We start from the raw sequence: 12,039 nt of genomic DNA, 5'->3' as shown, positions 1-12,039 counted from the left end.
GCATGTTGGAAGCGTTTCCAGGCAAAATAGAATGTTTATATATGTCATTTTGACACGAATATTCATATTAATAAATGACATTTTGATGTTTGAAAGTCTAGGTTTTGACATAAATGCAGATATAATGTAGGCTTATTGTATTTTTTTTTTATCGATTTTCAAAAATTGCACCTGTCAATACAGAACGAAATATTCTGTAGCCTATTTTGCCGTCAATAGCCTACTCCTTAAACTACATTTAGCAGTATTGTTTGTTTGATCTGACTACATCACTTTAAAGCTAAATGTAAAAAAATATATATATATATTTTAATTTAAACTTGAATTAAATGTATTTGAAAGCTGGCCAAAGCTTGGCACTTTGCACTGTTTAGTTGCAAAAGTTTTTATGAAGACAAAGTAATATCAAACTTCATTTAATTTGTTATTTCTTTTCTTTTAAATTGTATGTCTACTGCAATCACACAGGAAAAAGTCAACTACATTTACATACTGTGAATCGTTTTTTGAATCGAGAATCGTTTTTGAATCGAAAATCGATTTTGAATCGAATCTTGAGACTAAAAATCGGTATCGAATCGAATCGTGAAATTTTCTGAATCGTGCACCCCTACGAAACAGTTCAAGTTCAATTCCAAATGCAAATGGAATGTTTGTGCAGTATGTTTGTTTTTGTGTAAGAATACGAATACCTCAACCTTTTAATATTGGCATTAAATAATTACTGACTTTTCCACAGAGCATTGGTATCCTGCAATGTGTGTTAAATTGTGTTTGGGTGGTTATTAATATTAATAATAATTTTTATTTGTATAGCGCCTTTCCAACACCCAAGGTCGCTTTACAAAGATAGGTGAGGTGACAGAAGGGGGTACGTGAACAAAATGCTGAATTTTGCCATTGATTTAATTCTACCCCACCTTAAAATAACATTAAAACTGAGTATGTATCTCTGTCAGGTAAAATGCCGTAAATGCATGACATCCGATCAAATTACCTCATCTTTTGCGGTCAAAACTGACTGCATTCACACAAGCAGCGTGGATGACCAACTTTGTGAGTTTAGATTATGTTGCCTTGGCAAATCGCGCTTTACTGCCGTTCTCGACCATGTACCTTTGTAAAAGTGGGGATTTAGCACTTACTAGCATGAAGAACAAATATAGACACAGACTGTGCATAGAGATCGATTTAAGATTCAAACTCTCTTCGATCAAAAACCCTGTGTAAGTTCCTGTTTAATGTTAATCACATTATACGAATATCCACACGAATGCAAATGTGACATTGATTTTATACAACAGTTCAACAAACGAAAGGTGTTAATATTAAGTGGTGTTCATTTTAAACAGTTTTGTCAGTATTTTTTTTTTTTCAACAAAATAACAGCTTCAACGAAAGCCACAGCAGAACAGCAGCATTCATTCATAAATACAGCTATTTGCTTCGTTACTGAATGAATTAATGACTCACTCATAAAGACAGTGACTTACTGCCACCTACTGGCGGTTTTAATTTAATATTTAAAAGCATCACTTCGTTTTAACCATCATTGCATATTTCTCTATTTATTTTTATTTAAAGCATTATTTAATTTATAAAGGTATTTGTAAAAGTAAAAAATGCACTGGAAAAATTGATTCAAGGGGGCAAATATAGTCTCATACTGAAAAAGGTGTGACTGCAGAGAAGGGGGTAGCCTACATAGAAGGATGTTAAATGCAATACACATACCAAGGGCAGAAAGTAATATACAGAGGTCACTTGCAAAGTTAGTTTAAAGATACAAACAAAGATCTATAGTGACATGACAATTGAACATTCGCAAAGACCCGCCCCCTTTAGTTACTGTTGCTATGTCCAACAAGCCACGCCTCTCTCACGCCACATCATGATCTCATGCAGAGCAGAGAAAACACATGGCGGAGCAGAGAGTCCACTGACAACACGCTGACAGACAGGACAGACCAGGCTACTTTTGATATGAAACACAAAGTCTCACCCTTCAAATTTGGTCATTTTTTAAAGAAAATTAAACGATAAAGTGGCTCTTTAATGTGTCTGACAGATCACTCTAGCTTCAGTTAAAGCTGCTCGTGAACCGATCATCTCTTCCTTCTAGTTAAAGCTGCTCTAAGCGACGTTCGAAGTATTGTCAAACAAAACAGAGGCTAGCTCGAACCCTCCCCCCTCCTCATCCCGTCCCCTCCCCCTCCTCCTCATCCCGTTCCCTCCCCCTCCCTTCCGTGCTTCCTGAAACAGTCATGAACCATTTAGAAAAAACAACTGGATTTACCCCGTCCAGCAGAAACAGAGCCTCCTGAATGTCGGATCGGGAGCCCTTCTGCCGGCGCCACCTTTTGAATGTTTTTCCCATGTAAATTCAGGACTTCGCGTACCTTCTCCTTTTCCCTCTTCTTTGTTATTCGTTCATCGGATCGTCGTCTCTTTGGTCGTGTGTCGGCCATATCAAAATTCTCAAGAATATACAATTTTAACATTAGTCGTTGTTAGGACATCTCTCCTCTAGCTAACTTCCCTCTTCATGCTTCTCTCTCCTCCACCCCCCACACCCCCCTTCATGTGCACACGCACTAACCCCCCCCACCCCCACATCATTCTTGTCCGTGATTGGCTGGAACACTGTTTGTTATGTTTGGTGGCCAAGGCTGGGTCAGTTTGTGGAGCCTGGGCTGTCTACAGAGGCCGCGTTTCTACAGTGTGTTCAGGGGACAGGCAGCGAGCGGATAGTGAGGAGATGTTTGCTGGATGTGACAAAAAATGGTTTTGGTTTAAAAAACGTGTGACATCGCTTAGAGCACCTTTAATTTATAGCATCAAATAAACATGAATGAACATAAGAAGGAATGTTGTTTTAACCGCGAAAAGACGTCAGTACACACCGTTTTTCAAGTTCAAATCCTCCAACGTTAATCTTCTAACTCTCCTGACCGCTTTGTCGGACAGAAATGGCAGATGGCGGATTATGATTGGTCAGATCGCCTGTCAATCAAACTCCCTGCGAAGGGTCAATTCCCCACTGAAGAGAAAATGACTGAAATTTCATTACATCTTTTTAGGAGTAAAATTGTATCTTTATTTGGTATTTATTTTTCATGGACTCTCAGGACTCATAACTTGCCTGAATTAGGTCCTGAATTAAACAGCGTTCAGCATGCAGTTAATGATGTCCAGTTTGCCACTTTGTTCACGGTCATTTCACGATCAGTTCACGCTCGACGCTGCATGCATATCTCTCTCTCTCTCTCTCTCTCTCTCAAAACAAAACATTTTACGCATTTTACATGGGTCATCCACTGAATTGTATTTCGAATTGTATTTTCCTGGGCCGCTCAGGTAAACCTTATGTATGGGAAACCCTGTATATTCTTTTTGTATATCATTCATTATTCACCACAGGAGAGAAACAGACAACGTTGAGACTTAAATAATTAAATGAGTATTAAATCATGTTTAATTCAAATTCAGAGTACTTGTTTATTCTTACGGAGCCTGGTTGATTTAGTTTACCCCCTATGTTAATTAATGCTAGGGGTGTGCCGGTTTCAGAATTGGTGATGACGGTTATGAAGTGAGTCAAATGTGACGGTTTGTAACATAACCGCCGCCGCGGGTTGCGACGTTCGTCTGTTATAGGACAACTTAGTTTGAATAAATGAGCAGACACTGATTAGCTACTTGATTGCCTAAATTAAAAAATAATAATAATATTTGTGTAGTGTTCAATGTTATCGATAGAGATACGCGGACGGGGTATTATTTCATCCGCAACCGCACTCATCATCCGCACCAACGTTTTTTGACCAAATTTCAAAGACGCACCCGATCGTGTGATTGTTTTGCGGTCTATGGACGATGCAATGCTCTGCTGATGTGAGCCGCAAGAAAGCCCTTGTCTGTTCTAGAAAGGATGCAGAAAAGATATTTAATGCTAATGTAGCCTATGACGCATAGGCCTACGGTGAGTTTCATTCATTTATGATGAGATGCGCTCTAGTTCACAATGCAAGTGAAAGCGGTGCACCGGCGCCAGTTATTATGTTGTCTGCTATATTTGTTTTTTATTTATTAAATACATGCAATTGGTTGATAAAACATTTATTAAAATTAAGATACAATTTGTACAAAACGAAATACGCTTTAAAGAAAGGATTTTAACAATGCAATGCAAGTGAACGCGGCGCGTTTGCGCCTCAATGTCACGGTTAATATATTGTCTGCTATATTTGCTTTTTATTTTTTAAATACATGCAATTGGTTGATGAAACATTTATTAAAATTAAGATACAATTTGTACAAAACGAAATGAAATAAAGGAAGGCTTTCTACAAAGAAAAACTTAATGAAGTGGTAAAAATCATGTCTGACGATTTACAAAACAAAACTGGCGTTGGTAGGCTACTTGGCAAAAAATCAAATACAGTTGGAAATGACGTTGACCATTAATGAAACAGACTGTTAACAATTGTTTTTAATTAGTATTTAAACATCCTCTATGATAAATTTTTTTTGTAAAAAATATTTTAATAACACGGTTTTGGCGGTTATAGAGATCTAATGACGGTGTTCAACTATAACCGTCGGTCTCACGGTTATATACCAACCGTCACACCCCAATTAATGCATTAATTATAAGGGTGTCACGATTTCGATTTTAAATCGAAATCGATCGAAATTAATGCTCAATCTCGATTATCGAATAAAAAAATGGAATCGTCGATGCTGTCACGCCCCCATGTCACGTCAGCTCGGCTTGCCAAGCGAAAGAAAAAAAAACACACGTGTTGAAGTGCTGCCAACTCTCACGCATTCACCGTGAGACACACGCAATTGACACTTTTCACACGCTCTCACGCAGAGAAAAATCGCGAAGCAAAGAGGACACGGAGACCGACAGACTAGAGCAGGTTACTTTATGATATAAAAAAATCTCAGCTCTCAGATTCTGTCAATTTTATTACGAAATTCAAACAATAAATACCGTTTTGGCGCTAGTAAATGTTACGTGACAGATCCCTAGCGCACGTGAAGATGCGATGATCGATCTCTAGCTAATAGTAAAGAAAAACACGAACAATGTTGAAAGATACAGTACAACTTACCGAAATGTATATTCCTCATACATAATATCGATCAATCAGTGTTTTTCATCAGCGTGAAGAGGTCAATAAAACAGCTGGAGAACAATTATGTCACATTTACCTCAGGAAAGCCATTTAATGACCATAATATAGGCTATAGCACGTAGTAAGCAAGAAAAAAATAGCTATAGAGAGTATTTTGCTAAATATGTGTTCTATATTACATATTATATTTTTTACTTATATCATTAAATAAAGTTGTTATTATAATAAAAAAACGCATTATATTTAATTATTTTTAACCTTAAATAATAGCCTACTACCAGCTGATAGTAGCCTACTACCTTTTGTACAGCTCTGATAGGCTTACATACAGCTCTGTATGTTTACAGCATTAGGTGATTTTTTTTTTTATTTTTTTTTTAGACAAATTAAGCCTATCTTGTGTAGCCTACCTAATATTTATCCAAATGAGTCAATATTAAATCAAATCACAATAATTGAATTGAACTGAAATAATAAAAAAGTGTAGCTTAATTGTACCATGTAAACATTGTAACATGCAGGGCCTGAAATTAACACCCGACCACACGCCAAATGCGGGTGAATTCTGCAATTGGCGGGTAACACTGTCAATCTACCTGCCACATTGGCAGGTAGCCAATGAGAATCGACCCTTCGCGGGGAGTTTGATTGACGGCGATCTGGCCAATCATAATCCGCCGAATCCGCCTTTTTTTGTCCGACACAGCAGTCAGGAGAGTTCAACGTTGGATGATTTGAACTTGAAAAAACGGAGTGTAGAGTAGTAGACCTAGGCTAATGACATCTTTCCGCAGTTAAAACTACATTCCTTCTTATGTTCATTCATGTTTATTTGATGCTATAATAAATTAACTAGAAGGAAGAGATGATCAGTTCACGAGCAGCTTTAACTGAGGCACCACAGCGATCTGTCAAGACACATTACAGAGCCACAAAACGGTATTGTCTAAATTTCTTTAAAAATGACCAAATTTTAACGTTGAGACTTTGTTTAATATCAAAAGTAACCTGTGGACTGTCTTGTCTGTCAGCGTGTTGTGTGTCTCTGCTGCGCGATGTGTTTTTCATTGCGTGAGATCATGGTTTGGCGTGAGCGCGCGCGGTGTAGCTTGTCGGACATAGCAACAATAACTAAAGGGGCCGGGTCTTTGCGTTTTTTTTTTGTTTTTTTTTGCAACTGTTGTTCTTTGACATTTAAACCAAGTCAGCCATTTCGTTGGATTTTAGCTAAAAATGTGGCGGCACATTACTGGAGCATCTGTGAAAGCAGCGCAGTTTGAGTGTGATCGGAGAGAGAAAGATGAGGCCCTTCTCTGACTACGTTTGAATGTGTGAGTAAAGTATTAAACTGTTGGTGAGATGAGATGAGATAATGCAACGCTGACATAGGCTACAGTACAATAACATTTGCACAGATGTTGGGAGTTGGGACCGGTGAGAAAATGTCCGGTAGCCTACCCTGTAACTTTACCAGTAATAACAATATTAATTTAGTTCTGCTTAACGGTCCCTGAATGCTGTAACTAACAGCTGCCCAGCGATCAACACAGCCGCGTGTGATTCGTTTACATACGAGCTGCACTAGGTCTAGATCTGTATTCTAAGAGTTAATACTTGTATGGACCTCGTTAATAACTTGATAGCACTTAAATGTGTATTCTTACAAGTCAAAGAACAAATGTTTGTGCAATTCCTTTTTTTCACCTTTTATGAGGCCAAAAAAAAAAAAAAAACTGGCTGGTAAAAAGTCACTGTGGCGGGTGGATTTTTAAATCCACCTGTCACAGTGGCTGGTGGTCAAAAAAGTTAACTTCAGGCCCTGGTAACATGCAATTGCGATTAGGGGTGGGGGAAAAAAATCGATTCTTCGATGCATCGCGATGCGGATGTGGACGATTCTGAATGGATTCACAAATGTCAAAAAAATCGATTTTCTAAAAACAAAATATATATATTTTTTATAATAACGTAATATTGACGGAACGCAAAAGGCGGAACTCTAGGCGGACGTGCAGTGCGCGGACAGTCCGTGGCGCGCACATATAACAGAGTCGCGTACATACATAACAGACGCATGATGGCTGAGCGCAAATTCGAACGGCACCCTCTTCGTTAAAAGCTAACGTATGTAAAATTGGCAAATTCATTGTTACCTATTTAGTATTTTTGTATGAGAGCTGCTTTCTGTATTGTTTAGTTTTCACATCAGTACACTGTGTAAACCGATCTGTTATACGTACGTTATATTGCAATATGTGCAATGTCAGTCACAAAAAGTTACATTTTGACTGTGCTCTCTGCAGATGTTCATTCACTTTTTTTTGTATAAGCTGTTTTTGATTGTGGTATACAGCACACATTTCAAGTCATAACTCTTTATTATTTAGTTGTGTATAAGAGTGGCTTTGTATGTTACTAATTATTCAGAATATGCGTAAGTCCAGCATTATATTTGTATGAGAGCTGCTGGTACATCATTCTATATTTTTTAACGAAAACTGTTTGTGATTTTGCTACAACAAAATGTTTTTTGTCTGAAGGATTATATTGCTCATTGGAAATAACAAGAGGATGTTGGTTAGAAGTCTATTATTAAATGCTAAAGATTCAGAATATGCTGAAGTTTGTAATAATTTACTACAAGTACGCTGCTAGTACAGGCACACATTTATTTTCCTGTTGGTTCTCAGCAATGTTGGGACATATGCTGGCAAATGTAACCTTACAGTTGACTTGCCAAATCACTTCCATTTGTTTTATTAATAAAATTAATATAGGAAGTATTGGAAGTAAGTTTGTTATGGGTCATCATAAATACTTTGCTTTAAAAGTACCAAGTAAGTTTAATAAAAAAAAATAAAAAAAATCGTTAATAATCGATAATCGTTACCCTCCGAATCGGAATCGAATCGAATCGTGAGGTGCCTAGAGATTCCCACCCCTAATTGCGATGCAATTTTTTTACAATCAAACAAATCGAGAATCGAATCGAACCGTGACTTTAGAATCGAAAATGTAATCGAATCGAGGATTTGGAGAATCGTGACACCCTTAATTAATTATAAAACATGTACTAACAGTTAAGGCTTCTGTTATTCATGTGTGAATCCTTATGACTCTCTATTACTCTTTATAGCTCTACATTGGTTCATGATTAGTTCATATCTTTGCTAATCATGAGTTCATGTAGAAATAACTATTAATTCAGGGATTAGTACATGATTATTCATGTACTGTTATTGTAAAGGGTTACCTAAGATGTATATGAATTTCTCATTTTACAGTATTGCTTTGGTACGAAAGCACATGCTAAACTCATAAATATGATCCTGTTTTCTCAGTGTAATGATTGTTGTCAGAGTGACTTACTGAACTGATCTGGATTCTTTAACCACAGGTATCAGCTTCTGAAGAACTTCATCTGCTGTATTTTGGGCTCCAATAAACTTTTTTAGATAAAAAACCTCCATCTTCTGCTCTGATGTCAGCAACACATAAACCAGAGCTGACCACTGTGAAGAGGAGAGTTTGGTTCTTTTTATTCCTCCAGATTTCAGATAATGTTGGATCTCCTGCATCAGAGAATCATCACCCAGTTCATTCAGACAGTGGAACAGATTGATGGATCTCTCTGGAGAGCGATTCTGCCTGATCTTCTGTTTGATGTTCTGAACTGTTTCCTCTTTGTTGTAGGAGCAGCTTCCAGTCCGTGTCAGTAGTTCTCTTAAGAGAGTCTGATTGGACTCCAATGAGAGACCCAGAAGGAAACGCAGGAAAAGGTCCAGATGTCCATTCTTACTCTGTAAAGCCTCATCCACAGCTCTCTGATGCAGACCAGATACTGAATGATACTTCATCTGGTTTAAGATTTTAGAAAAGAAACTTTGTTTGGTTTTGTCAAACACATTTCTGTTCTCGTTTTTAAAGTAAATGTGTGCATATAGAGCTGCTAGATGTTCCTGGATGCTCAGATGAACAAAGCAGAAGACTTTCCCCTGATACAAGCCCAACTCCTCTCTGAAGATCTGCGTGCACAATCCTGAGTACACTGATGCTTCTGTCACATCAATGCCACACTCGCTCAGGTCTTCCTCATAGAAGATCAGGTTGCCTTTCACAAGCTGCTGGAAAGCCAGTTTCCCCAGTTTGAGGATCATGTCTTCATCTTTCACTCTCTTCTCATAGTCCTTCTCATGTTTGATGTTGGTCTGAATGATCAGGAAGTGTGTGTACATCTGAGTGAGAGTCTTGGGAATCTCTCCTCTCTCTGCTTCACTCAACATCTTCTCTAGAACAGTGGCTGAGATCCAGCAGAACACTGGGATGTGGCACATGATGTGGAGGCTCCTCGAGGACTTCAGGTGTGTGATGATTGTATTGGCCAGACTCTGATCACTGATTCTCTTCCTGAAGTATTCCTCCTTCTGTGGCTCATTGAAGCCTCGTACCTCTGTCACTCGATGGACACACTCAGAGGGGACGAGATCTGCTGCTGCTGGTCTGGAGGTGATCCAGATGAGAGCAGAGGGAAGCAGATTCCCCTCAATGAGGTTCATCAGCAGCTCGTCCACTGAGGCTGATTCAGATATATCACACAGTTTCACTTCGCTCTTAAAGTTCAGAGACAGACGACACTCATCCAGACCATCAAAGATGAACAACACTTTATATTCATCACTGGATATTTCCATTTCTTTACTTTCTGGGAAAAAGACATGAAGAAGATCTGAAAGAGTGAGTGTTTTGTCCTTCATCAAGTTGAGCTCTCTGAAAGGAAGTGGAAATATGAGCTGGACGTCCTGATTCTCTTTCCCTTCAGCCCAGTCCACAATGAACTTCTGCACAGAGACTGTTTTCCCAATGCCAGCGACTCCCTTTGTCAGCACAGTTCTGATGGGTTTGGCTTGTCCAGGTAAAGGTCTAAAGATGTCACTGCATTTGATCGGTGTGTCCTCTGTTGCTGCTCTCCTGGATTGTGTCTCAATCTGTCTCACCTCATGCTCATTATTGATCTCTCCACTTTCACTCTCTGTGATGTAGAGCTCTGTGTAGATCTCATTCAGGAGTGTTGGGTTTCCCTGCTTTGCTGTTCCTTCATACAGACACTGAAACTTCTTCAGCAGATTTGATTTGAATCTGCTTTGGACCAGTGAAAGATTGACAGATTACAACATAAAGAGAAAAGTTTTAGTAAAATAACAACACTCTCTAATTAAATAATTAGACAATATCACAAGCAACAGTGCTGTTGGTCTATATAACAGTAAAACTGTAATTTGGCCGTTTGCACAAGCCTCTAGGAATTGGATATTGATATAAATTTCATTATTTGATTCTGTTCTCAATTCAAATAAATCTGGAAATGTCTGAGATACATGAACATTTTGTAGGGAAAAAACCTCTCATCTAATGCAGTAAACTATACAGTGGACCTGCTTCACTTGGATCATTACTATAATATTAAAGGTAAAAATTAGCAACAATGTCCAAATTATTGAATTCAATAAATCAACATTCAATTTAATCTGAAAATCTGAAGGCCGGTTTAATGAACTTCTATAACCTGCAGCTCCTGAACTTCCTGAAAGAGTTGAGAGGCTCTGGAAGTCTTTGAAATACTGATGGTAACAATAATTAACTCTTTTTAATAGAAACATATTTTAATTAACAATCTAACTGACACAGATTTAGATATACATTAAATAATGACTACATCCCTAACAGGTTAAGATCATAACTCTCTAGTGTTCTTTCTAGCTTACTAATGAACTACTGTACGACCACTGTATAACTTTTCTGAGTGAAATGTAATGTTACTTGGTCCACAAGCTATTTTATCTCTCCATTGTTGAAACACATGTCAGTAAGTTGTACCGTATATTTCAACATACAGTGAGGAAAATAAGTATTTGAACACCCTGCTATTTTGCAAGTTCTCCCACTTGGAAATCATGGAGGGGTCTGAAATTGTCATCGTAGGTGCATGTCCACTGTGAGAGACATAATCTAAAAAAAAAAATCCAGAAATCACAATATGGCTTTTTAACTATTTATTTGTATGATACAGCTGCAAATAAGTATTTGAACACCTGTCTATCAGCTAGAATTCTGACCCTCAAAGACCTGTTAGTCTGCCTTTAAAATGTCCACCTCCTCTGCATTTATTATCCTAAATTAGATGCACCTGCTTGAGGTCGTTAGCTGCATAAAGACACCTGTCCACCCCATACAATCAGTAAGAATCCAACTACTAACATGGCCAAGACCAAAGAGCTGTCCAAAGACACTAGAGACAAAATTGTACACCTCCACAAGGCTGGAAAGGGCTACGGGGAAATTGCCAAGCAGCTTGGTGAAAAAAGGTCCACTGTTGGAGCAATCATTAGAAAATGGAAGAAGCTAAACATGACTGTCAATCTCCCTCGGACTGGGGCTCCATGCAAGATCTCACCTCGTGGGGTCTCAATGATCCTAAGAAAGGTGAGAAATCAGCCCAGAACTACACGGGAGGAGCTGGTCAATGACCTGAAAAGAGCTGGGACCACCGTTTCCAAGGTTACTGTTGGTAATACACTAAGACGTCATGGTTTGAAATCATGCATGGCACGGAAGGTTCCCCTGCTTAAACCAGCACATGTCAAGGCCCGTCTTAAGTTTTCCAATGACCATTTGGATGATCCAGAGGAGTCATGGGAGAAAGTCATGTGGTCAGATGAGACCAAAATAGAACTTTTGAGTCATAATTCCACTAAACGTGTTTGGAGGAAGAAGAATGATGAGTACCATCCCAAGAACACCATCCCTACTGTGAAGAATGGGGGTGGTAGCATCATGCTTTGGGGGTGTTTTTCTGCACATGGGACAGGGCGACTGCACTGTATTAAGGAGAGGA

The 12,039-nt window shown here is 38.5% G+C and overlaps 1 protein-coding gene and 1 long non-coding RNA gene across 12 annotated transcripts in view; one reads left to right on the top strand and one right to left on the bottom strand.

The window, feature by feature from the left end:
* Positions 1 to 12,039, top strand: part of LOC307163783 — a 485,677-nt gene that overhangs the window by 101,148 nt on the left and 372,490 nt on the right. The window lies entirely within an intron of this gene.
* LOC307163672 (NLR family CARD domain-containing protein 3-like) overlaps positions 1 to 12,039 on the bottom strand; it is a 35,405-nt gene that overhangs the window by 10,802 nt on the left and 12,564 nt on the right. For 6 of the 11 annotated variants that reach the window (XM_079879820.1, XM_079879827.1, XM_079879826.1 and 3 more), the window contains one exon: positions 8,517 to 10,286. In XM_079879820.1, coding sequence (XP_079735946.1) covers positions 8,517 to 10,286 — 1,770 coding nt within the window. The remainder of the gene's footprint in view (positions 1 to 8,516; positions 10,287 to 12,039) is intronic. The other 5 variants (XM_079879824.1, XM_079879828.1, XM_079879825.1 and 2 more) reach the window with 1 other exon arrangement.

Source organism: Squalius cephalus (assembly GCF_949319135.1).
Source record: "Squalius cephalus genome assembly, chromosome: 8".
NCBI classification, from domain to species: domain Eukaryota; kingdom Metazoa; phylum Chordata; class Actinopteri; order Cypriniformes; family Leuciscidae; genus Squalius; species Squalius cephalus.
Note: the sequence above shows the minus strand (reverse complement) of the source record. Positions and strands in the feature narration are given on the sequence as shown.